The sequence below is a fragment of the Perognathus longimembris genome, chromosome 5 (assembly GCF_023159225.1).
Source record: "Perognathus longimembris pacificus isolate PPM17 chromosome 5, ASM2315922v1, whole genome shotgun sequence".
NCBI classification, from domain to species: domain Eukaryota; kingdom Metazoa; phylum Chordata; class Mammalia; order Rodentia; family Heteromyidae; genus Perognathus; species Perognathus longimembris.
In genome coordinates this window covers 32,873,974-32,901,362 of record NC_063165.1, presented here as the reverse complement: position 1 = coordinate 32,901,362, position 27,389 = coordinate 32,873,974, and the positions used below count along the sequence as shown (strand labels likewise).

The window sequence follows — 27,389 nt, the reverse complement described above, 5'->3', positions numbered from 1 at the left end:
AAGATTGTACTTTGAAGCCAGCATGGGCAGGAAAGCCTGTAAGACTCTTTTTTTTTCTTTTTTTGCCCATCATGGGGCTTGAACTCAGCCTGAGCGCTGTCCCTGAGCCTCTTTGTGCTCAAGGCTAGAGCTCTACCATTTGAGCCACAGTGCCATTTCTCCATGAGACTCTTACATCCAATTAACCACCATGAAAGCCAGAAGTGGAGCCATAACTCAAGTGGTACAGCCACAGCCTTGAGCAAAACAGCTCAGGGATAGCACTCAAGTTCTGAATTCAAGCCCGAGTACTGGCACCAAAAATAAATAAATAAATAAATATCCAAACATTTAATAGAGGAATGTGCAACTGTAAATTTTATTAATTTCATCTATTTTAGAAAAAAATACGTCCATCCAACAAACAATTCTTACACTTGTACTGTGTGCCAGACACTGAGCCAGGGCTATCTGGATAAACAAAGAGTACAAAATCTCTTCATTTATGGAACTGCCATTCTAATGAAGCTGGCAGACAAAAAGAAGAAGAAAAAAGTAATAAAGTGCACATGCAGGGCTGACTTCATTAAAGAATACAATTTCCTATCTTGGCTAAGTGACTTTTGAGAACAAGGCTGACCCTCATGAGAGGAAAACAGAATGGCCCACTCCCCACATTGAGCCACATCACTAAAGGAAGGGTGAATTCAATGCCATGCTAAAAGCCCAGCCTCACGACTAGACCCCTAGCAGTCTTGGACATGGATGAAGTCTTTTTATATAGCTATAAACACAGTGTGCAGTTCTGAAGTAAAACATAGGTATCTTAGCAAGAACAAAAATTCAAGGGTACTGGTGGCTCCTGTTTGAAACCTTAAAATGCTTGGGAGGCTGACTGAGAATAGGAGTATCACAGAAAGTTCAGTAACGCCTTCTCAACCCATAACTGGGCATGGCGACATGCACCTATCATCCCAAGCTACATGGGAGTCTGTAACTGGAAGGATCACAGTGCTATGCCAGCCTGGGTAGAAAACTGGAGACTCTATCTCTATGGAAACAGAGCTGGACACAATGTTGTACACCTTGATCCCAGCAACAACAGGAAGCCTAAGTAGCAGATCACAGCTCAGTCTGTGTTCAGGTGAGATATGAGACTGTATCCTAAACATATCAGTGGCTGGAGGTGTGGCTCAGCCCACAAAGCCAGAAGTGGAGCTTGAATTCAAGCATTAGGACTGGCAAAACAAACAACCAAAAAAACTATGGGGGCTGGAAATATAGACTAGTGGTAGAGTGCTTGCATCATATACATGAAGCCCTGGGTTTGATTCCTAAACACCACATATATAGAAAAAGCCAGAAGGGGCGCTGTGGCTCAAGTGGTAGAATGCTAGCCTTGAGCACAAAGAAGCCAGGAACAGTGCTCAGGCCCTGAGTTCAAGCCGAAGACTGGCCCAAAAAAACAAAAAAACAAAAAAAAAAAACACTAATCAAGGAAGGGGTGATTGTCCAAAGAAGAAATGTACTTATTATCTGACTTATGAAATGTTAACCTCTCTATACAACACCTAATAATAACAATAAATATTTACCAAAAAATATGCCTAGGGCTGGGGATATAGCCTAGTGGCAAGAGTGCCTGCCTCGGATACACGAGGCCCTAGGTTCGATTCCCCAGCACCACATATACAGAAAACGGCCAGAAGCGGCGCTGTGGCTCAAGTGGCAGAGTGCTAGCCTTGAGCGGGAAGAAGCCAGGGACAGTGCTCAGGCCCTGAGTCCAAGGCCCACGACTGGCAAAAAAAAAAAAATGCCTAAAAAAATATGCCTAAAGGCGTAATTCTCTTGAATGTATAAAATACTATTTATTGGAACAAATTCCAGAGAACAGAAACATGAGTTATTTATGTTGTAGTTGGTGGTGGCAGTAGGTTTGTGTGGAGGTTTTTTTGTTATTTCTTTGTTTTCTTTTTCTGCTTCTTTGGCGGGGGGGGGGGGGTGGTAAAGAGGGGGCTGCAGAAAGGGAGGGAGAAAGGGTGAACAAATGCAATAATGGTACTCAGTATACACTATGTGGAAAATGAACTATGCAACTTGTGGGCAGTGGGGGAAAACAAGGAAGGGGTGACATTGTCCAAAAGAGAAATATATATGTGACCTGAATTGTGAAAGTCTGTACAACACCTTAAAATTATATATATTTTTAAATGTTAATCATGCCAGGTGTTGGTGGCTCATGCTTATAATCCTAGCTACACAGGAGCCTGAGATCTGAGGATCATGGTTCGAAGCCAGCCTAAGCAGGAAAGTCCATGAGACTCTTATCTCCAATTAACTGCCCAAAATGACAGAAGTAGAGCTATGACTCAAGTAATAGGATGCTACCCTTGAGCAAAAGAAGCTCAGAGTGAACCCAGGCCCTGAGTTCAAGCCTCAGGAGTGGCAAAAAGAAAAAAAAAGCTAGTCATAACTACAAACCATTGTTTATATTCTTATTTAGCACTTTCCTTAAAACTAGGTCAAGATGACAGAGGTAACAAACACATATTAAAAACAAGTCCCTTAATTGGAACAAGGCCAGTGGAAAAGAACTCTGAAGAACTCTTCCCCTAGAATGAGGAGCACCCACCTCTGGAAGAAAACAGTCTGTGCTGCAGTTAGGAGGCCCTTCAGGTATCCACCTTTGTAGTGGTTAATTCTGCTGCTGCAAGGGAGCTTCTTTGGTTTGAAGCAGAACCAGGGCTCTCCGGTGTAGAGATCTGTGAAGTTGCACAGGGGCAGACTCCCAGGGAGACACACATTACACTCAGTGGTTTCAGAAATTCTTCCTGAGCGGAAGAGACTCTTGAAATAGACCCTGTCTGGTTTTTCTTCCTGTAGGTACTGAAGAATGCGGATTCCTTCACTGGGATGAACCAAAGATATGGATACTTTAACTTTGCCCGGCCAGAGCAAAGTGAAAAAAACCTTGTAAAACCCATTCTGGTAGTCTACCACTCTGCCCACAGCCCCGGCCTGCAGCTTCGGGGAATGGATTCTGGCCTGCAGGTAGTCTCCACCGTACTTCTTGGGCTTTCCTTGAAAATCCTGCACATGAACCAGCACTTCCAGCTGGCTTCCCACCTCGAAGAAGCCTGCATAGTTCAGGATGACAAAGTAGCTGGAAGAAGGGTCAGTGCTCTTCACAAACGGGACTGGCCCCACATCGGGCACCTGCAGCTGCAAGGCAGCCAGCAAGGAGTCCTCCTCCATGCGCTCTCGACTGGACAGTGTCTGGTGCTCATAACCACAGTAGAGGCTCCGGCTAATGCCTGTGGCCTGGGAGAAGACAAACTGTCCACTGCTGTCCACGAACATGGCTGACACAGTCTCACGGTCCAAGTACTGAAGAGGAAGACAAACAACTGACACCATGACTGAGGTACATCGCTGAACATTCAGGCAAACAGATCTCGCTTCTGTTGACATGTGTGTAACATCAACTGGACTGATTTTATTTCCAAAGACAAGTTTTACAGAACTATCTTACCGTAACATAACAAAGTTAATAAGAGAAACCATAGGGTTCTCTTACGGTGAAGAAGGGAAGAGCTTTCTCAAGGAGAAGCCCTCTCAGCTGGCCAAAGGACTCTTAAGGGAAGGGAGCTGATGAGTCTGTTTTGGGGACTACTGAGTGGCCCCAAAAGACTGGTGCCTTCAGTAATACCAGGTCTTGCTGAACCTCACTCAAGTACCTAGCGCTAAAAAGGTACTTAGTATTATTTCTTCCTCCTTCCACTTCCCCCTGGGAACACAGAGAGCACCAAAATATATGGACTCGTTTCTGTATATATATATATAAAAAGATTTTTTAAAATTCTGTAAAAAAAAGAATACATTATTTTGTTGATGTGTGGCCCTTCTTACAAGTCTAACTGAATTATGGTATTTCTTTACTTATTTTTTATTAGCATACAGTAGCTTTACAATGGGAAAGGGGTGTACATCACTTTGACAATAAAGAAATGAAAAAAAAATGAGAGAGGGATTAATTGTGACATTCCATACAGGTATGCAAGGTATCCCAAACAATCTCACACCTCCGTCACTGTCCCTAATTTCAACGTGCGGGACTCTAGGCAGTCACACACAGTGAGACCAAAGGAGAGGGGCACAAAGGTACAATGTCTATGTGCCTCTGGTCACACAAAATAATCCTCCAGACAATGGAAACAAAAAATAGTAATAGTGGGGCTGGGAATATGGCCTAGTGGTAAGAGAGCTTGCCTCATATGCATGAAACCCTGGGTTCGATTCCCCAGCACCACATATATAGAAAATGGCCAGAAGTGGTGCTGTGGCTCAAGTGGCAGGGTGCTAGCCTTGAGCAAAAGGAAGCCAGGGACAGTGTTCAGGCCCTGAGTCCAAGGCCCAGGACTGGCAAAAAAAAAAAAAAAAAGGAATAGTAATAGAAATAGGCAGGAAGCTCAGATCTAAGGATCATTGTTTGAAGCTAGCCTAGGCAAGAAAATCCGTGAGATATTATCTCCAACCACCAAAAAAGCCAAAGTAGGGTTGTGGCTCAAGTTGCTAGCCTTGAGCAAAACAACTCAGGGACAATGCCCAGGACCAGCACAAGACCCATGAACAGCACAAAACAGTAATAATAATAATAATAATAATAATAATAGAAGGGCTGGGAATATGGCCTAGTGGCAAGAATGCTTGCCTTGTATACATGAAACCCTAGGTTCTATTCCTCAGCACCACATATATAGAAAAAGCCAGAAGTGGTGCTGTGGCTCAAGTGGCAGAGTGCTAGCCTTGAGCAAAAAAGAAGCCAGGGACAGTGTTCAGGCCCTGAGTCTAAATCCCAGGACTGACAAAAAAATTTAATAATAATAATTTCAACAGGTTTCAGTTTTATATTCATACATGCAAACAAACTACTCTGACCATGTTCATCCTCATTTATTTTGTTAAGCCTAACTTATTCCCTTGGGTACTCTCAACCACATCAGAGCCTGTTTTATTTTCCTGTCACTTTTAAAAAAATGAGTATATTAATTGCACCAAGAGGTTTTACTGTAGTGTTTCAAACATGCACACAGTATATTTTACTCAGAATAAATCTCTGTTGTTCCCCTCTCCCCATGTCGGTCAACAGCTACCATTGAGATTCCCATGCTGTCTTCATACACAGTTGCCAATATATTTCAAAGTTATTCATCCTCCTTTTTCCCCCACCACTTCCCTCACTCTTCTAAAGCTCATTGGGTTTTACAACCACTAGTTGTTCTACAAGACACCCAGATGGGGCTGGGGATATAGCCTAGTGGCAAGAGTGCCTGCCTCGGATACACGAGGCCCTAAGTTCGATTCCCCAGCACCACATATACAGAAAACGGCCAGAAGTGGCGCTGTGGCTCAAGTGGCAGAGTGCTAGCCTTGAGCGGGAAGAAGCCAGGGACAGTGCTCAGGCCCTGAGTCCAAGGCCCAGGACTGGCCAAAAAAAAAAAAAAAAAAAGACACCCAGATGTCCGGCCTGGGATTGTGGCTTAGTAATAGAGCACTTGCCTAGCATGCATGAGACCCTAAGTTCGATCCCTCCATACCACACCAAAATAAATAAATAAATCATAATTTTTAAAAAAAGATATCCAGAGGTCTTTTCATGTCTGTTACTTGCTTTTTGCTTTTTAGTAGAGTACCTAATTTCAGATGAAATGATCATGTAGGGTGCTACAGATTTTTTTTCTGTGAGCCATTAGTAACATTCATTAGATACTCTATGAATGTGAAGTGGTTCAGCTAAATATTTCCTATTAGGGATGGTCTTAAAGTATAAAAACTAGGTATTTATTCCTTTTCTTGGTTTGAACCATTAGTTTGGCTACAGGTAAGATAGTGCCAATTCCATACTAATAGTGACCCTGCCTGGAAGCTGTCCGTGACCTATCTAGATATTGTAGAAATTCTACTCTCTCTGTGTCTCTGTCTACCTCTGTCTCTCTCCCTGTCAAATATGTAGAATTAACATAAAATTTACCATTTTCAGTTTTAAATGTAAAGTGAAGTATAATTAAGTACATTCACACTGTGAGCAACCACCATCTATCTCCAGAACTAAAACTGTACCTATTATAAGTAATAATTATCTGTTCCTTCCCTTAGCCACTGACATACACTATTCTGTTTTCTGTCTATGGATTTGATTATTCTAAATACAGCATATAAGTGGAATTATATGGTAATTCTCCTCCTGCAAATGGCTTATTTCCGATAAGAGAATGTCCTCACCATTCATCCATGTTGTACCGTAGGTCAGAATTTCCTTCAAAAGGAGAGAACATGTGGAGACACACAAAAACATATTGAGTTGCTAGGAACTGATAGCTCACACCTGTCATCCTAGCTACTCCGGAGGCTAAGATCTGAGAACAGAAGTTCAAAGCCAGTAAGGGAGGAAAGTCCGTAAGACTCTTACTCTCCAATTAACCACCAAAAAGCCACAAGTAAGTAAAGTTGTGATTCAAGTGGTAGAGCGGTAGCCTTGAGCAAGATCTCAGGACAGTGCTCAGGCCCTGAGTTCAAGCTCCAGGGTAGGCACACAAAAAACAAAACACTTGTTAGTAGAATACACTTCCTGGTTTCCAACATCTCCTTAGGCCAGCTAGCCCCAATCCAGAGTCATAAAGGAGTATCCTGGGTACTCACCTCCACCTGAGTAACATTGATGACCAGCACCACCACCATCAGCAGTGCAAGCAGACAGCAGAAAAGCCGCAGTCTGAAGAAATTGGTCCACATTGTCTGGCTGTGTCCTGATCACCCATGGCCGCCACCATGGTCCCTCTGCTCCTCAAAACTCCATGTCTGTTTTTCCAAGCTGTGGATGAGCTTTCTGTTTAACTTGCTTCTATCCTGCTTGTAGTCTTAAGAGTTATGTACAGAAGAGACTGCAGTCAATTCAAAAAGCATTTTGTTTTTCAACAAACTCCTTTCAAAGAGAAGAGAGTAGCATCAATCCCAAAAGTCTAGGAGAGAACAAGAAAAAAGACTTATTTCCTCTTTTGAATTTTATATAAGGCTAAGGCACAGTAATATTTTCAGATGGCAGCCCTATTTCCAACTTTTATGAGAGCAAAGAATAAACTCAAGCTCAGAAGTTGCAAAGTAAGAGAACTAAGTAAATAAAATCACCTCCTTTTCCTTACAAAGTTATATGATATAACTAATTATATGATTATACTTAAAGATTATTAAGAAAAGACCTTGTGTTTTTATACGAGACAAGCACTCTTGCCACTAGGCCATATTCCCAGCCCAGACCTTGTGTTTTTATGAAGAACTCTGGGAGTACGCAAACTCTAGAAAACAAGGAGTGCCACCCATCTTTGTGGCACAAAACAAAAAACACCCGTTGAGTTTTGAGCTCCCTCCCCATGTTCTCCTTTAGCTAGCAAGATGCCAGAGAGAAGACATCTGCCCTAAAGACGCAGGGGAGGAAAATTAAGCTTGACAAAGTAACAAAAGCCCTCAATCCTTCATTATACCTGTTAGAGAGCAGTGGACTTTAGCCACTATGGATAGTTCTGTCACACAATGAACTCAAAATGCTTTCTCTGGATGCTATTTTGATTTAGGCAAACAGAGAAAGTACCTTGCTCTTGAAGAGGACTTTTCCATGAGGGCAAGCATAGGTGGAGAGAGTGTGTGATTATGGTACAGAGAACCTCAGAATAGCTTAGCTGCATCAACACTCCCCTCAGCTTTGTGTTGAATTTAGCAAGCCTCCAATTCTCTCATTCCTCTACTATACCTGACTGAATCATTTCCATTCCATAAGAACCACACCAGGGGCTGGGAATGTGGCTTAGTGATAGAGTGCTTGCCTAGCATGCATAAAGCTCTGGATTCAATTCCTTGATGCTACATTTCAAGAAAAATAAAAAAGAACCACACCAATCTTTCATGATTCTAGCTTCAGAAAGTAGACAAGACTGAGCTATTCCAACTTGTTCTGCATCCTTGAACTTCACATTCCACTTGTTTTCACTTCTCACTTAATTGCTATTTGGACTTATTTTTTGTCTCTCCAACTAGACTATGTACCAAGTATATTAAAAAGTAGAAGCAATATATCACAGAAAAAGCAATTTAGTAACCATGTATCATATTTTTATTCCCTCACATAGCTCCTTAAATGGTATACCCTAACTCAACAATCTATGCAGCAAATAACTGTGGAGATCAACTCTATACTATGCACCATATAAGAAATTCTTCTTGGGGGCTGGGGATATGGCCTAGTAGCAAGAGTGCTTGCCTCATATACATGAAGCCCTGGGTTCAATTCCCCAGCACCACATATACAGAAAATAGCCAGAAGTGGTGCTGCGGCTCAAGTGGCAGAGTGCTAGCCTTGAGCAAAATCAAGCTAGGGACAGTGCTCAGGCCCGGAGTCCAAGGCCCAGGACTGGCAAAAAATAATAATAATAATAATAATAATAATAAATAAATAAATCTAAAAAAAAAAAGAAATTCTTCTTGAAAAAGTTCATTTATATTGGATAAAGGAGAGCTCCATTCTTAAAAGTAAATAAAACCAGAGGCTAATCTCATGGTTCTCCAACAATGCCCTTCTCCAATACCAAGGCATTCACCCACCTTGGAGTAACTGTAAGCTCTGAGAAGCAGAGCTTTAAGACAGAAGATAATTGTATGACCAGCATCCTAGGTTTAGATTTTGGACATAGTCAGAGCATCCTAACTATTCTGATACATAATTTTTTATTCAAGAGTTTGCTATAAAAAAAAGAGTTTGCTATAAAAATCTTATGATCAAAGTGGGAGAAGAGCAAAGACAATAACCCACAGGATTTAGCTGCACTGAATATAGGTATGGTCTGTGGGTAGTGTAGTTAGCAATGACACAGTGGTGGTCAGTGATGCAGGCAAGGGCTACAGAGGAATTACAAGGAGCAAGACTACGCTAAGCGTCAATTTCACCCCAGTCAGAATAGCCATCATTAAAAAGACAAACAATCACAAATGCTGGCACACATGGAAAGAAGAGGAACCCATAACACACTGTGGGAGTGAATATAAACTAGCATATGTAGACTACGGAGCCTCCTCAAAAAAACTAAAAAACTAAACAGACCTACCTCACAGCCCCATCATAACACTCTTGGGCATGTAACCCAAGGAACTCAAATCAATATCAAGACTCCAATGTACACGAGGTTTACTGCAACTGTGTCACAAAAGTCAAACAGTGGAATAAGCCAGAGTACCAAACTCATGAATGGAAAAGAAAAACATAGTACCCATGTAATACAGACTATCCTCAGCCATAAAAAAATAAAATTATATCATTTGCAGGAAAATGGATCAAGCTAGAGTTGTCATGTTGAGCAAGATAGGCCAAACTCCAAAAGCTAAATATGGCATCTCTTCATTTACTTGCAAACTCTAGGCCTTAAAGACATTTTATTATAAAAATTGGGATGTCTTGGGGCTGGGGATATAGCCTAGTGGCAAGAGTGCCTGCCTCGGATACACGAGGCCCTAGGTTCGATTCCCCAGCACCACATATACAGAAAACGGTCAGAAGCGGCGCTGTGGCTCAAGTGGCAGAGTGCTAGCCTTGAGCGGGAAGAAGCCAGGGACAGTGCTCAGGACCTGAGTCCAAGGCCCAGGACTGGCCAAAAAAAAAATAAAAAAAAAAAATTGGGATGTCTGGGGCACCAAGGTAAAGGAAAAGAATAACAAAGGGTGAATAATATGGAAATACATTGTTTCTCTGCATGTAGGTGGCATAATAAATCACTACAAAATCCAGATATTATCATAAGAAAATTATTTACAAGGGAAGCAGGAAACTATCAATCAAGTAGTGCTAGATGAGAATGACTCTACAAAAGTTTTCCATATCAATCAAAAAATTATGTATATCATATGAATATATAAAATATATATGAGATACATATATATCATAGATGTGTGTATCGATGTGATATATAAGTATCAATGTGATTTATCTTCTTTTGGGGAAAAAAGAAACCTAGGAAAAGAAAATAAAGTTTATGTTGGGATCCGGCCTTTAGTCTTGGCAGGGGGCTTGACGCCCTTCGCCCAGCCCTGGGGAATGCGGAAGCAGGCTATGGTTTTCTGGGTCCGGAACCAGAAGAACTGGCTTTGCTCCCAGCCCCCAACTCTCTAGCCAGCCTAGGCGTCCCCCAACCTAGCCAGCCAGGCCGCCTACCTGACCCGCCCTGGCTCGGCCCTTTCAAGTGACATCAGCTCAAGGAGATCAGGTGACAGCTTTCAGCCTATCGGCGTCCTGGCCGACCGCCTTCTCTCGGAATCACCTCCTTTCACCATTGTCTTAATAAAGCAGTTTGGCTCTGGAGGCCTACTCCGAGACTTGCGTACGTCTGACTTTGTCTATTGGTAAGGAGGCGGGCACGCTTTCTCGTTTTGGCCAGGCGCACGTTAGGACGGTGCTGGCTCCCCCACCCCACTCTAGCTTTATCTGCGGGCCGGGTGACTAGGGGAGAGGGTGAGAAAGGGAGTTGTAAAAAGAGTAGCTGAGTCTCCATCCCCACGCCGGGAGAGGCGACCGAGCCCGACAAGTTTACATCTAACTTTCCTTCCTGAACTCAAGCAGTCATGCCCAGAGGGCTCTTTTATTCTTTTCTTGGCATACATAAAATACATATTGATGATTTTTTTCATCTTGTATCCTTTCTTCTACAGAAATGAGCATATGACAAAAAGATTAATAAAACTGAAAATGAGGTCCAGAGAGTTTCTCAAAAGTCTTTTGGAAACAAAATTGGTTTCAAGTGAAACTGATATTATAGTGATTCTGACCTTCCAAATATAAGTTGTTGCCCTGAGAACTAGAAGGTGTCTTGATTTCTTAGGTGAATATATGTTTAGCATGTATGTTCATGTTAAACATGTATGTTCATGTTAAACGTGGTCTTTTTGTCTGAAAAAGGAATATTTAGGAAATCTAATTGTTCCAGGAACAAATCTTCTTAGAAGAAATTGAGTTGGGGTGTTTCTTTGAGTTTCAAAAATACAGAAGTAGGGGCTGGGGATATGGCCTAGTGGCAAGAGAGCTTGCCTGGTATACATGAGGCACTGGGTTCGATTCCCCAGCACCACATATACAGAAAACGGCCAGAAGTGGTGCTGTGGCTCTAGTGGCAGACTGCTAGCCTTGAGCAAAAGGAAGCCAGGGACAGTGCTCAGGCCCTGAGTTCAAGGCCCAGGACTGGCCAAAAAAATACAGAAGTATAGCTAAGGCCGAATTTGACTCCAAAGATGGTACCTGACTGAGAATTATATAATGAAATCTGGAAATTGATTCTTTGCATTCTGTGACCTTACTCAGACTTATGTAAATGATGGAAGAAAGCCATCCATGTATTTTACATAAATTAACTTCTGCCCCTTCATCTTTTATTTTTATTTATTTATTTATTTTTTTTGGTCAGTCATGGGGCTTGAACTCAGGGTCTGGTCCCATCCCTGAGCTTTTGTTCTCAAGTCTTTACTACTTTGAGCAACAGTTCCACTTCCAAGTTTTTTGGCAGCTGATTGGAGATAAGAGTCTCATAGACTTTCCTGGGCAGACTGGTTTGGGGCCACAATCCTCATAACTCAGCCTACTGAATAGCTAAATGGAGTGGAAAAGAAAAACAAATTTATCAAACAGAATCAGAAGGGCATGAAGAACTAGAAATTTTGAGAAGATATATTCTAGACTTTTAATGATTCACTTTAAACTACTATCTAACTTGTCATCGTGGTATAAAACATCTATTCTTCCTACCTCCTATGGTGGTTGTGGGGGCATGCAGTATCACATAGCTGAAAAATGATTTGAAATGTGTATTTGAAGAAATTCTTACTAAACTTTGTTGGAAATTTGGTTTTATCCAACAGAATGTTTCAGTTCCTCCTACTCAGTGAATTAATTGTATTGCCATATGTTTCAAGACACAATTTCTTGCCAAAATAAATTCTTTTTTTTTGCCAGTCCTGGGACTTGAACTCAGGACCTGAGCGCTTCCCTGGCTTCCTTTTGCTCAAGGCTCGCACTGTACCACTTGAGGCATGATGCCACTTCTGACTTTTTCTGCTATGTGGTGCTAAGGAATTGAACCCAGGGCTTCATGTATGCTAGGCAAGCACTCTACTGCTAAGCCACATTCCCAGCCTCAATAAAGAAATTCTTAAGTTTGGAATTGACCACAAAAGCTACCTTCGTTTGGGCTAGCTGTTATTGTCATTGTCTATAATTCGAAGAATATGTAAGTACTTGTATGTGTGCATTGATTCTGGATAAAAGAAAAAAAAATTAAGGGACTGAGAATATGGCCTAGTAGCAAGAGTGCTTGCCTTGTATACATAAAGCCCAGGGTTCGATTCCCCAGCACCACATATATAGAAAATGGCCAGAAGTGGCGCTGTGGCTCAAGTGGCAGAGTGCTAGCCTTGAGCAAAAAGAAGCCAGGGACAGTGCTCAGGCCCTGAGTCCAAGACCCAGGACTGGCAAAAAAAAAAAAAAAGAAAGAAATTTAAATTAAAAAAATCCAGGGGCTGGGGATATGGCCTAGTGGCAAGAGTGCTTGCCTCGTATACATAAAGCCCTGGGTTCGATTCCCCAGCACCACATATACAGAAAATGGCCAGAAGGGGCGCTGTGGCTCAAGTGGCAGAGTGCTAGCCTTGAGCAAAAAGAAGCCAGGGACAGTGCTCAGGCCCCGAGTTCAAGCCTCAGGACTGGCCAAAATAAATAAATAAATAAATAAATAATAAAAAATAAAAAATCCAGACTAGGCGCTGGGAATGTGGCTCAGTAGTAGAGCATTTGCCTAGCACACATGATGCCCTGGGTTCAGTTCCTCAATACCACATATATAGAAAAAAGCCAAAAGTGGCACTGTGGCTCAAGTGGTAGTATACTAGCCTTGAGCAAAAGAAGCTCAGGAACAGTGCCCAGGACCAGAGCTTAAGCCCCAGGACTGGCAAAAAAAAAAAAAAAAGAGAGAGAATACTTCCAGTCTAAGACATGCCCTTGGCAATATAATTTCTTTATGGCTGGTAGCAACAACACTATACTGCCATTATGTTTCTGACCTCCTTCTCTCACTCCCAAGAATCACAAAGTGGTTCCTGCATTACTAGGAATTACAATTGCCTATATACACAAATGAAATACCTGAGTTAAGTACTTAAAGGGCATTTAACAGCAACCCCATTAGCTGGGGAGCTCAAGTATTCTGGCAATCATTTATTTCACAAAAGTAATTTATTATAGGACATTTACACATCTGTCTCTAGTTTCTGAGATAGTGCCTATTCTAAATAGTCTGACTTGTTATCCATATAAATATAATTGTATCAGGGTCTGGAATTATAAAAATTTCTATGGAATGTATCCAAACATACATGGCTATATTTCAACTTTCCAAAGAAAAGCTGTATTTTCATAAGGGAATGAGTAAGAGCTTGAGATTTAACAAAGCTGGTCTACAGAAATGATGGGTCAACCAAATGAGGGCCATTTTGACCAAAGATGATCCAGGAATGGTAACGAGCAGACCCTGTTTCCACACATTTCACTTCTCTTTCGGGTACCCACATCGCACATGCCCGAAGTGCTGACTCATTTCGAACTTCCCTTGCCTTCCAAAGCAAGGCTCAAGGTACTTACATAGATTACACAGCGAATAAAGAGTAATAAATTTAGTTTGTAAGTCACACAGTACTTGTAAGTGCTATGAGAAAAAAAGTAGGGAATATTGAAAGATCACAGTCTTCAACCCGAATGCACACATTAAAAAAAAATCACTATTAAGGAAACTTTTAAAAATACCAGTGCCTTCATCCTACCCAAATGCACTGCTTGATAAACACAATGTAAAAAATTAACTATGCGGGACTGGGTATATGGCCTAGTAGCAAGAGTGCTTGCCTCGTATACATAAAGCCCTGGGTTCAATTCCTCAGCACTACATATATAGAAAACGGCCAGAAGTGGCGCTGTGGCTCAAGTGGCAGAGTGTGCTAGCCTTGAGCAGAAAGAAGCCAGGGACAGTGCTCAGGCCCTGAGTCCAAGGCCCAAGACTGGCAAAAAATTTAAAAAAAAAAAAAAAAACACTATGCAATTTGTGGGCAAGGGCGCGAGGAGGAAACGGGAAAAGGGAAAGAAAGGATGACACTGGACAAGAACGGTACTCATTACCTAACTTGTGGAATTGTAAACCCTCTGAACAACTATTTAACAATAACAACAAAAAATTTTAAGGGCCTCAGCCCCACCCAACTAATTAAACAAGAATCTAAGAGAGTGGATTTAAGAGACCACTATAAAACAACTTCCCCGATGATTTTAGTGTACGGTGAAATAGAAGAACCACTAGCCAGAGTAGCCAGAAGGTGTTTTTATTGGCCATCTAGCCCTTCTGTTCCCTTTCACTGGAGCAAAGAATGGCACTTTATCAACCTCCTGTCTACCCTAACAAACATGGGGGGCGGGGGGGACTGTAAAGCACAGTTGCACGGTTGAAGGAAAGCAGAACCCAAGCAGTATGGAAGTATAGTTAAGCTGCTACAGCCTGCGCGGATTCTAACCGGATCATGAATTATTAGGAGTCAGGGAATCCCGCCAGCTGCAAACACACCTGATGTTCCGAGAGATATCCAACGGCCCGGGGGAGGAGGGGCACTCACCAGGGCGGCTATCGGTGGGAAACTTGTTACCAGTCCTCCCACGGAGTAAATGATGATAAAGCGGAGCACACAGAGTCCCATCAATGGTACACCATCCAAGAACAACCCAGAACACCATCACCCACTGCGGTCCTTTGATCCACCGAGCAGGGATGGGCTCCCGGCTAGGGTCACCACCTTGCAAATTCATTCGATTCTCCCCCACACTGCCTGAACCTCAAGTTCTCCCTCCACTCCCACCCCCAAATCTGCAGCTCGGTAAGAGCGGAAAGGAGAGCCTGCCCGCAGCAGCGGGGGCCCGCGCTCCGCGCAGCGCCGCACCGCACCGCACCGGCACGAGGAGGCGGGCGAGGGAGGAGCGGGGTCTCCAGCTGCGGCCACTTGGTCCAGGCTGGCATCGCGGCACTGCAGCAAGTCCTGGGAACGGAGAATGGGGATGCTCGGAACCCGCCCCCGCCCGCCGCGGCCCAGGCTCCTGGGGTCCCACCCTTTACCCCCAGCCCGCGGGCGCAGTTCCGCCCCGGGTCCGGACCCGCCCGGCCCCCGCCCCCAAGGCCGCACCTCCCCGGAAGCGGCCCGGGGGGACCCGCGAGTCCGCGAGTGCGGATGGAAGGGCTCTGCAGCCGAGGGGCGCTCGGGAGGTACCCCGCACGGGCAGTTCCGGAGACGAGGGCCCCGAGCTCGAGCCCGCACAGCGGACTCAGCCCGCACTCACCCGCGTCCCGCCGCCGGCGGTGCGCTCTCCGACACCGGTTCGCGGCCCCTGCGACAGGCCGTTCTTCCCCTGATTCCTGACCCCGCTACGTCTCCTCAACCCCCGAAACCCGGCTATGATTGGCCAATCTCTCGGAGGGGCGGACCCAGCCTGGAGATTGACAGCGGTACTCACACGGGCGCGGACGCGGAGTTGTCGCCCTCTCTCCTCAGAGCCCCGGGACTACGGGGCTCTAGGTGACCCTAGGGCTTTTGCCCAGGGGTCTGAAACCTGAACCCTAATTACTCGTGACCCTGGAGCCGGCATGCTCCTGCAAAAGAGAGACCCTACGAAGTGATCAACCGGGCCATCTTTCCAGTTCCGTTGGTGACATTTCTGGTTCTTTTGCTTTGAAGTTAATACTCTTGCACTTGCACTTGAAATAGCCTCATTCCCTTCATTCTGACTTTATGTCTGATTTGGGTCTCCTGGAAAAGATGCCAGCCAGAATACTTTTCCACTCAATTTTGGGTTGTTGCATTTTAGACATTCATTTTACTGGTGAGCAGCAGCTTCGTCAAACTGAGGGATTGGAAGGGACCCGCAAGTTGTGACCCCCTAGATGCTGTTTCTCAAGTATCTGGAGTGCTATTTTATCTGAACAAAACCCAGACCCAAAGTAAGCTCCTCCCACCCCCATGTGTTGCCCTCACAATTGAGGAAGCATTAATATAAATTGCAACTGCAGGGCTGGGAACATGGCTTAGTGGTAGAGTGCTTGGCTAGCATGCATAAAGCCCTGGCTTTGATTCATCAGTATCACATAAACAGAAAAAGCCGAAGTGATGCTGTGGCTCAAGTGGTAGAGTGCTAGCCTTGAGCAAAAAGCTCAGGGACAGTGCTTAGGCCCTGAGTTAAAACCCCAGGACTGGCAAAAAATAAAATAAAAATAAATTGCAACTGTATTGGTTGTATTTTATAAGTCAGGGTGGGCTCTGTATGCTCACTCAGATGTTTCCACAGCAGGCCTGTAATCATGAGTCACCAGACCTTCCAGGCAACCATTTCCTTCTCCTCTTTGGGAAATAAAGCCTTTCAGAGCCTTTTGTAGTCAAGCCTCTGTGGCTAACAGAGACCTATAAGATAAATTTGAAGGGTTGACCCCCCACCCTCTTTTCCTAGGTGCATACAGGTACCAGGCAACCTCGAAAGATATGTGCAGACTGCCTGACAAAGGCAGGACAATTGGACCTGAGCCTGGCTGTAAACATTCCATGGTGGGCTTGTGAGGCCAGGCAGTGAGGCCAGGATAGGGTTAAGAGGTTGGAAGACTAAAAACTATCCTGTGAAGGTCACAAGGTCTAGGCAAGCTAGACCTGTTTGACCATTAAAAAGCTTGAGAGCTTGGATAAAGAAATACTTACCCTATTCTCTGCCTGTACCTGCAATCACTCCCCTATAGAAAACTCATGTAACTGCTGGCTCCTTGCTCAGACCTTATAAAACCCTTGACTCCACCCAGCCCCCCTCCCCCTTTGCTGGCAATAAATAGTCCTTATCTGTTGAGATGAGTCTGGCCTGTTTCCTTCCTTTCTCCTCCATTTTCCTAACAAGCTTTATCTCCCCCTTTCCTTCACAACTTAGCTAATGAATGTCAAATGCATAGAAACAGGACTTCTAGTCATAGTGTGGGCCTCATTAACCCCATTCAGAACCCTAAGGAATTTCAGTGACTTTCCATATGCATATTTTGGAATTATAGCCACCAACAAAGAGCAGACCCACCCATCTGTCCATCTCTCTGATTCTTTTTTTTCAACATTTGTTAACTCAAAAAATTATCCTTAAGTACTTATGCTGAAGTAGTTGTACAAAGGGGTTTCAATTCATCATGTCAGTTTATGAATGCAATGCATCTTGAATAACGTCATCTCTTTCATCACATTCCCTGTCTCTTCCAACTCTATCCTGCCTTCAATTTCGTAGTTCCCTTTTGACTTATGTGCACTGAATATTATGACCATATTCACTCACCCTTCCTCTCTCCATTTATCTACTCCCCTCCTTTTGACCTCACCCACTTCCAACAACACACATCCCAGCTTCCTAGAATTCATTTTGCTAAAACTGTAAGTTAGTTGTTCAAAGGCATTACACTACTGAAATCCTCCCCTGCAAATACCATACACATTGTGTTTATATGCATAGGACCCTGTACAGTAGTTACATATATAATTTAGATCTAACTTCCATATGTGAGAGAAAGCTAATCCATTGTCTCTGTCTTTCAGGTTCTGAAAGATTTCTCACTGCAAAGTCATCACACTTTCAATTCAATGTACCCAACACAGAATACCATCAGGCAAGCCTGTGCGCTTGTGCTTGTGCCTGCCAAGGTATGGACTACAGGTTTTCCCCTTACTATCAGTACCATCCAAACAAATTACTACTCTAAGCTCATCCTCTCTTCTACTGTAAAGTAAGGGTGACACCACTCACTCTTAGGAATATCTGACATGACAAGTGAGAAGTCTCCCAAATCTCTGCTCCTCCTGAAATACCTACTTCAAGTCATGGCAGAACACAAAAATTTTGAGCATCTTTTATAATGAACATCCTGAGGGGGGAAGGAGGAGAGAGAGAGAGAAAGTGACATGAAGTCATAAAGTTTGTATATATAATATGAAACCAAAAGAACTGGTCGATAGTGGTTTAGGTGTTAATGTGACTATTTTTTGTTGTTTTTTTTTTTTTTTGCCAGTCCTGGGCTTGAACTCAGGACCCTAGGCTTCTTTTGCTCAAGGCTAGCACTCTACCACTTGAGCCACAGTTCCACTTTTGGATTTTTCTGTTTATGTATAAGTACTAAGAATCAAACCCAGGGCCTCATGCATGCTAGGCAAGCACTCTACCACTAAGCCACATTCCCAGTCCCCTTTGGGCATCTTCTGTGATTAATTAGAGACAAGAGTCATACAAGTAAAGCTGACTGTTTTTTGCAAAAGATTGGATCTAAACTATATAAAGAATTCTTAAAATTCAAAATAAGGAAGCAGACAATTTTTAAATGGGCAAAATTTTTAAATAATTCACCTAACTTGACACATTTAACCAAAGATGTATAGATGGCAAATAAAAATGCCCAAGGAGCTACGCCATGCAACCAGTCACCTTTTGATGGTTATTATGGAGATGAAGTCTTGCAGACTTTTCTGCCCAGGCTATTTGAACTGCAGTCCTTCAGATCTGTTTCCTGAGCTGCTAGGAATACAGGCATGAGACACTGACACCTGGCTAATAAAAGCAACGTTTTGTTGGCCAGCAACCTTGGTCATTAGGGAACTATTAAAACCACAATGATGGGCTGGGGATATAGCCTAGTGGCAAGAGTGCCTGCCTCGGATACACGAGGCCCTAGGTTCGATTCCCCAGCACCACATATACAGAAAACGGCCAGAAGCGGCGCTGTGGCTCAAGTGGCAGAGTGCTAGCCTTGAGTGGGAAGAAGCCAGGGACGGTGCTCCGGCCCTGAGTCCAAGGCCCAGGACTGGCAAAAAAAAAAAAAAAAAAAAAAAAAAAACCACAATGAGATGCAATAATGCCAGGAGTTGGAGGCGTAGCTCAGTTGGTAGAGTACTAGACAATGAGTGAAAGCATCAGGTACTGAGTTTGAGTCCTGGTCTTGGACCAAGGGGAAAAAAAGAAAAGAGATACTAATGTAAACTATCAAGTGATCAAAATTAAGATTAGGGAGAGAATGAGGGAAGGGGTGACTGTCCAAAAAGAAATGTAGTACTCTTTACCTGACTTGTGTAACTATAACCCCTCCGTACATCACCTTTATAATAACAAAAAAATTAAGATGAACTGTACCAAATATCCTGAGGATATAGAAAAAAGAAATTTCCTGTAGTACTGGAAGGAATGCACAATGGAAAACAAAAATATTTTTTGTGCCAGGCTCCTGTAGCTCACATTTATAATCATAGCTACTCAGGAAGCTAAAATCTGAAGATCCGGTTCTAAGTCAGCCTAGGCAGAAAAGTTCCTGAAACTCTTATCTCCAAATAACCACCAAAAATTCAGAAGAAGAGCTGTGGCTCAAGTGGAAGACTGCTAGTCTTGAGCAAAAAACTGCAGGGACAGCACTGATGCCATGAGTTCAGGCCCCAGGATCTGTACAAAAGAGAGAAAGACTGGGAATGTGGCTTAGCGGTAGAGTGCTTGCCTAGTATCACAAAGCCCTTCATTTGATTCCTCAGTACCACATAAACAGAAAAAGCCAGAAGTGCCACTGTGGCTCAGGTGGCAGAGTGCTAACCTTGAGCAAAAGAAGCTCAGGGACAGTGCTTAGGCCCTGAGTTCAAGCCCCAGGACTGGCAAAAAGAAAAAAGGAGAAAAAAAATTCAGAAAATAGTTGATTTATCAGTAAACATCTATCTACTTTAAGATCCCGCTATTGGGACCCTGTGGGCGGGCTGGAGAGAGAGCGTCCTGGGGACGGGGCTGGTTAGGCTCAAGCCAAAGGACTTGCATATGTGGCTGGGACCGTAAGGGTACCAGTGACCATGAGATCACTGCAGTTTCTCAGAGCCCCTTTCCTGTGTGGCCTGCTCTGGGCCTTTTATGCTCCACGTACCAGGGATCAGGAGCCTGGTGCCGGTGCCCCCCATCCCGGCAGCGTGGGCCTGGATAAGAACACAGTGCATGACCAAGAGCATATCATGGAGCATCTAGAAGGTGTCATCAACAACCCAGAGGCAGAGATGTCCCCACAAGAACTGCAGCTTCATTATTTCAAAATGCACGATTATGATGGCAATAATTTGCTTGATGGCTTAGAGCTCTCCACAGCCATCACACATGTCCATAAGGAGGAGGGGAGTGAGCAGGCACCACCAATGAGTGAAGATGAACTAATCAACATAATAGATGGTGTGTTGAGAGATGATGACAAAAATAATGATGGATACATTGACTATGCTGAGTTTGCAAAATCACTGCAGTAGAGGTTATTTGGCTATCTCCTAGTTAGATGCAAATGTGACCCATGATAATGTGATTGAACACTTCTGATAATGTAAAATAAAGTATTTCCAACTACTGCTACAGCATTTTGGTAAAATTGCGTAACGATTTGTTACACTGGGGTGAAAAGGAGAAAATGAGAAGTAAAAGAGGAAAAATAGAACATCCTGTAGTCACTAAGTGCTGTCAAAAGTCTTATTGGACAAGGGTTTGATTAAAGAATTCTTTTAAAGAATATTGGATAATTGGAGCCAAGCTCAGGAATTTGACTAGAGAATATTGCTTGTTTGTCTTTTTTAAATTTCAGTTCATGTTACCTAAAAACGTAAGACATTAAATAAGTTTTGCCAAATAGACACACTTCAGTAGCAATCAAAGGACAGAGTGAATACCAGATGTTTGCCCTGTCAGGTCTTGCCTCCTTAGGTAAATGGTCAGTGTCTTGTGATGTTATCTTGGCTGCATAATAGGTAATTTCTCTGGACAAGCAGCTCTGTGTAGGCTGCATCAAACTCACAGCCTAAAAAAAATGTTAAATATTGAGTTTATCTGTCTGTGCTGTCTAAGATTCTGTATCTTCTGGCATTTTTGAAATGATATTCACTGGCCTAAGTGATTAATCTCTTTCAGTATTTTATACAACTACTGCCACAATCATGTACTTCTATTGTCTTCAGTCTAGGAGACCTTGAATTTAAAAATACTCCCCAATCAGTAGCAAAAATTCTAGTTTTCTTAATATTTATACTTTGTTTTTATTTCTAAGGTTTCCTTTTTGGAATTTAAGAACTATTAGTACTGTAAGGACCTAGCACAGCAGGTTTGAACTATCAGCTGGCCCAACCCAAGCAATGAGTGAAAAGCTCATCTACCAAACATGGTGACTAACTTGATCCAAGTTCTTTTTTGAAGGAAAGTTGTTTATAAATTACCTTTTTCAGCCTGAATATATGACTTCTTTCATTTCAAGAAAGACTAGAAAACCTCTTAACTAAAACCCCTCCAAGAGTGGATCTCCATAGTATTTGAAAGTGAGAAGGAGCCACTCACTGATGGTAACTTAGTTTGTTGCCAAAGTGGAGCTTGAAGGGGGAAAAGAAACTGTGTAACAATTTGCTGTAAGATGTATAGAGACTTATTTTCTTTATTAAACTATTCTTGTATGAAAATGTATTTGTAAAAAATGGTTTCCTGGGGCTGGGGATATAGCCTAGTGGCAAGAGTGCCTGCCTCGGATACACGAGGCCCTAGGTTCGATTCCCCAGCACCACATATACAGAAAACGGCCAGAAGTGGCGCTGTGGCTCAAGTGGCAGAGTGCTAGCCTTGAGCGGGAAGAAGCCAGGGACAGTGCTCAGGCCCTGAGTCCAAGGCCCAGGACTGGCCAAAAAAAAAAAAAAAAAATGGTTTCCTAAAAAAAAAAAAATGGTTTCCTGTGTTAAGTATGTGTGTGATCAAGCTGACTAGTAAACTATTCTTATACTATCTCATTATTTTGAAGGATTATACAATGTATTCTGACTATCTAACCAATAAAACTGATGGAAAAAAGAAATAAACAAACAAAAAAAATCCCACTATTGTATTTGCCTAAGACAAATGAAAATTTATGCCTATATGTAGAGTTGTCCAAAAAAAATTTCTGCCTCTGCCTCCAAGTTCTGGGATTATAGTCATAAACCACTATGCTCAGCACAGATTCACATCTAACAGCCAAAACCTAGAAAAAACAAAAATGCCTACAAGCAGATGAAAGGATAAAGTATGGAATACTATTCTGCAATAAAAAGGGGTCAGGGGCTGGGAATGTGGCTTAGTGATAGAGTGCTTGCCTAGCATGCATGAAATCTTGGGTGCAATTCCTCAGCACCACATTAACAGAAAAAAGCTAGAAGGGGCGCTGTGGCTTAAGTGGTAGAGTACTAGCCTTGAGCAAAAAGCCAGGGACAGTGCTCAGGCGGAGTTCAAGCCCCAGAACTGGCAAAAAAGAAAGTCAGATGAATCTCAGGGTACTTATAGCAAGGAAAAGAAGCTACATTAAAGGTATTATGAAGGAGAAAGGAATCTTTTGGTGGCAATGGATAGTTCTATTAACCCAATTGTGATAGCTTTATGAATATCCACATCAACATTCATCAAATTCACTACTTTAAGTATGTTTAATTTAATATGTCAGTTCTATCTCAATAAAGATATTTAGAACTTTTTTTGGGGGGGGGGGCAGTCCTGGAGCTTGGGACTCAGGGCCTTAGCACTGTCCCTGGCTTCCTTTTGCTCAAGGCTAGCACTCTACCACCTGAGCCACAGTGCCACTTCTGGCTTTTTCTGTTTATGTGGTACTGAGGAATCAAATGAAGGGCTTTGTGATACTAGGCAAGCACTCTACCGCTAAGCCACATTCCCAGCCTTTCTCTCTTTTGTACAGATCCTGGGGCTTGAACTCATGGCATCAGTGCTGTCCCTGCAGTTTTTTGCTCAAGACTAGCACATTACCACATTACCACACTACCACATTAGCCACAGCACCACCTGTGGCTTTTTCTGTTTATGTGGTGCTGGGGAATCAAACCTAGGGCTTCAAGCACTCTACTGATGAGCCATATTCCCAGCCCTAGACCTTTTTTTTTTTGCCAGTCCTGGGCCTTGGACTCAGGGCCTGTGCACTATCCCTGGCTTCTTTTTGCTCAAGGCTAGTACTCTGCCACTTGAGCCACAGCGCTTCTTCTGGCCATTTTCTATATATGTGGTGCTGGGGAATCGAACCCTGGGCTTCATGTATACAAGGCAAGCACTCTTGCCACTAGGCCATATTCCCAGCCCTAGACCTCATTTTTTTTTTTTTTTTTTTTTTTGCCAGTCCTGGGCCTTGGACTCAGGGCCTGAGCACTGTCCCTGGCTTCTTCTCGCTCAAGGCTAGCACTCTGCCACTTGAGCCACAGCACCGCTTCTGGCGGTTTTCTGTATATGTGGTGCTGGGGAATCGAACCTAGGGCCTCGTGTATCTGAGGCAGGCACTCTTGCCACTAGGCCATATCCCCAGCCCTAGACCTCATTTTTTTGATTGCCTGCTCTAACTTTTTGATTCACCAACCAACTAAAGGCCCTACTTTTGCCAAGAGAGAGTTCCTACTCAACCTACTTACTCACTCCTAAGACTTTCTGTTGGGGATTCATCTTGGCCTTAAGGGGGGAAGGGCGAGGAGAGCGCTCCTGAGATGCCGCCCTTCCCCCAGTATGGAAGTGAGCCACACCTATCTCCTTCTGGGTCCGGAACCAGAAGGGGTAGCTTTGAGACCATCCCCCACCTTGCGCCAGCGAGCACACAGGGCAGTACTATGGGAAGTGACGTTAGCCCATGAGGGAGGTCCTTGGGAGCTGCTCTTGGACGGACAAGCTTGCCAGCCTATCGCCAGCTCATGCTCAATCCTCGTCATCACTACTATATTACTGTGAGCCCCTCCCGAATAAACCGGATTGCTCTCCAAAGCGTCTCCGAGATCCGTGTGCGCCTGTCTTCCTTGGTGGGTAAGGAGGGAGGAAAAGGGGATGTCTTTCGGCCACATGCACCTTAGGCTAGCCCGTGTCCCTCGCTCCACCTTGGCCACCTGCTGGTCGGGTGCCCACGGGAGAGGGTGAAAAGGGGAGCACTGATAAGGGAGTAAGCTTAGCATCCCCGCACCAGTGGAGGTAAATCTAGCCCGGCAACTTTCAACACCCACTGTCTTCCCCAGCCCCTGACATGTAATCTATACACTACAGGGAGTATGTATACTTAGTTTTTTTCTATCCAGAAAACTCCAGTGAGTATTCTGGAAAATGAACAAAATCTATACTGAATAAAACTAAATTATCATTCCTTGTAATTCAAGCCCATTTTCACAAGACTAGAACTGTTTTGTTGTAAAGTCACTGATATAATGACAACACTCACTAAAGTAGATTCTATTTGTAATCTGTTCCAAAGGTTATTTACCCATTAAAACAACCAAAACGAGTAACAGCCAATTCTAGTGATCACTGAAATAAACAAGTGAAGCATTCAAGTATATAAGCCTTTTATTTAAAATTAGAGACTCAAATATAAATTAGAGTACAATAGAAAATGTTAAGCCTTAATGAAACAGATTATAACCCCTTTAAATCATCCACACTTCTACAATAAAATTAAAGAGAAATCTAAAAATAGAATAAAATCATTGTCTTCATTCTTATTATCAACATTAGAAGTATTACAGAAAGTGGGCCCTAGGGATATAGATCAGTAGTGAAGTGCTTGCCTAGCATGTGCAAAGGCCTGGGTTAGATCCCCAGCACCACCAAAAAAATTAATTTAAAAAGTAAACAAATAACAGATAAGTCTACAGAATAATTCCTTCTATCCACTTCAACCAATAAAGAAATTAAAATTTAGGATGATCTCTATTCATTCAGATTAAAAAGCACCTCATTTGAAAAAGACAAATATCGATCACCAAGCCTGAAGAGTGCTTTCATTACTGGACTTAATTTTATTAAGAAACAATAGGTTTGATCAATGAAAGTAATATCATTAAGCATGTTTATCTAGATGCCTGTAGTCTCAGCTACACCAGAGGCAAGATCATTTGAAGTTCAAGCCTAAGTAACATAGTAAGATCTTGTCTCAAAAAGTTTAGAAGCTGGCTGCAGGAGGCTGATGACTGTAATCCTATCTACTCAGGAGGCTGAGATCTGAGGATCATGATTCAAAGCCAGCCAAGGCAGGAAAATCTGTGAGACTTGTCTCTAATTAACCACCAGAAAACAGGAAGTGGCCCTGTGGCTTAAAGTGGCAGAGCACTAGCCTTGAGCAAAAAGAGCTCATGGACAATGCCCAGACCCAGAGTTCAAGCTCCACGACTGACCAAAAAAAATAGATTAGGGGGTGTCCTGCATACCCTTGCCTGCTTTACTTCATGGATGATAGTATCATATATTTAAAGCATAAATTATATTTTATTAAATACCTTTAAGGGATATGGCAAAATGAGAATATAAATTAAACAATGAGGACTTTATGAATAAGAAATTAATCAGACTCAGTCTATATTTTCCCTTCTTTCTATCCTACTTCTCCAAGTTTTATATTTTATGCAATTACTGTTATAAATCCAATTGAAGACTGCTCCCAAAAAATACCTCAGATTATGCTTATATCTCCTGAAAGCAGTTATGAAGAGTAGAACTACACTTGTCTTAAGTCGATAACAGGCAAATACACTACTATGGCATTTGCATTTAAAATAATCTAAAAGAAATAAAAAGAAAAACACATTCAAAAATGGCACCTACATTATTTTTAAAATTATTTATATGTATGCAAACAGTTATGGGGCTAATAAACATTTTTCTAAGACATGCATATTTGGATACCTTTTGTAACTAAACTTATAAAACTGAACTATTTGAATATTTATGAACTGATTAGTTTTCTGCTTGCCAGCAAAGTTAAAACTCTAATATCTATTGTTCTATAAAACTACAGATAAAATATAATCGAACTGTACATTTCAAGCATACAATTTATATTGCTTGGCCTGGGAATGTGGCTTAGTGGTAGAGTGCTTGCCAAGCATGCATGAAGCCCTGGGTTTGATTCCTCAGCACCACACATACAGAAAAAAGCCAGAAGTGGCACTGTGGCTCAAGTGTTAAGAGTGCTAGCCTTGTGGGGAAAAAAAAAAAATCCAGGGACAGTGCTCAGGCCCTGAGTTCAAGCCCCAGGACTGGCAAAAAAATAAATTTAAAAAAAAATATATATATATAGCTTGTCATCAAATAAGTGATTTAGATGCAGCTGTTCTTTTCTAGAAATTTAATTCTACTAATCCTTTTTTATTTACTTATCTATTTTATGGTAGTGGAGTTTCAATTCAGATCCTCTTCTGCTTTGTTATTTTTTCAGATAGGGTCTCATTATTTTACCTGGGTTGTCTTGGTCTGCTATCCATCTACCTGCCCAACTTATTTCTTGAAATGGTAGTCTCATTTTTGCCCATATAGGCTTTGAACCACTATCCTCATATCTATCTCCCTACAGGCTGGGATGACAAGCATGAGCCATTGTGTCCTGGGTCCTACTATTTCTTTTTAAAATCATTTAAATATAGTCCAATATCTTGGAGATCCTTCATTCAGGATTCTGAGCGACTTAGTTATTTTCTACAAGCTATTCTACCACTAGTGGTAGTGTTATAACTCTCTTAGAAGCTTTTGCTCCTCTTTCAAAGAGAATAGCTACTATGCACAGTCTTTCTCATTACATGAAAAATATACTAACAGTACAAAGATCAAGAGGATATAACAAACTGTTGGAACACAGCATCATGCTTCAGTTTATACTGTATTATTATCTAGCCTGAAACAGGTCATCCAATTTCTCTGTGCTTTTGTTTTCATTTCAAAACAATGAAGGGGATAGTCTATGCACTACCCCTTAAGCTATTGCATTAGTTCTCATGAAGCATCTTTTGGAAAGTTTAAAACAAATTAGAACAGATAATCTCTAAAGTTTCTTCTGATTCTCAAATAGTATAAATCTATTTCTACAATAATTTCTTTCTTTTTGTCAGTCACAGGGCTGGAATACCGGGCCTGGGCACTGTCCCTGAGCTCTTTTCCTCAAGGGTAGCACTTTACAACTTTGAACCAATGCTCCACTTACATTTGTTTTTTCTAGTGTTTAATTGGAGATTAGAGTGTCATGGGCTTTCCTGCCTGGGCCAGCGATCTCAGCCTTCTTAGTAGCTAAGATTACAGGCATAAGATACCAGCACCCGACTTAAATTTCTAATGAATAGTTGGCATCTTCCACAAATCAACAAAACTTGTTACAAAGTCTCAAAAGCCATGTTCAAAGTTCAAGTCTCCATTTCAAGACCTTTTTCCTCTTCAGCCAAACTAATAAATAACCTAGAAAGTTAAGCCTAAT

The 27,389-nt window shown here is 42.5% G+C and overlaps 2 protein-coding genes across 3 annotated transcripts in view; one reads left to right on the top strand and one right to left on the bottom strand.

The window, feature by feature from the left end:
* Nxpe3 (neurexophilin and PC-esterase domain family member 3) overlaps window positions 1-14,990 on the bottom strand; it is a 32,676-nt gene extending 17,686 nt beyond the window's left edge. The window contains exons 1-3 of one of the 2 annotated variants that reach the window (XM_048346531.1): window positions 14,719-14,990; window positions 6,679-6,998; window positions 2,612-3,366 (exon numbers count right to left, since the gene is read on the bottom strand). In XM_048346531.1, the coding sequence (XP_048202488.1) occupies window positions 2,612-3,366; window positions 6,679-6,771 (848 nt within the window). In that variant the 5' untranslated portion in view covers window positions 6,772-6,998; window positions 14,719-14,990. The remainder of the gene's footprint in view (window positions 1-2,611; window positions 3,367-6,678; window positions 6,999-14,718) is intronic. The other variant, XM_048346532.1, reaches the window with a different exon arrangement.
* A 4,973-nt stretch (window positions 14,991-19,963) lies between these two features.
* Window positions 19,964-20,791, top strand: LOC125351646 (multiple coagulation factor deficiency protein 2 homolog). The gene has a single exon (XM_048346533.1). The coding sequence runs from the start codon at window positions 19,981-19,983 to the stop codon at window positions 20,419-20,421; it is 441 nt and encodes a 146-aa protein (XP_048202490.1). The 5' UTR covers window positions 19,964-19,980; the 3' UTR covers window positions 20,422-20,791.
* The last annotated feature ends 6,598 nt before the right edge of the window (window positions 20,792-27,389 follow it).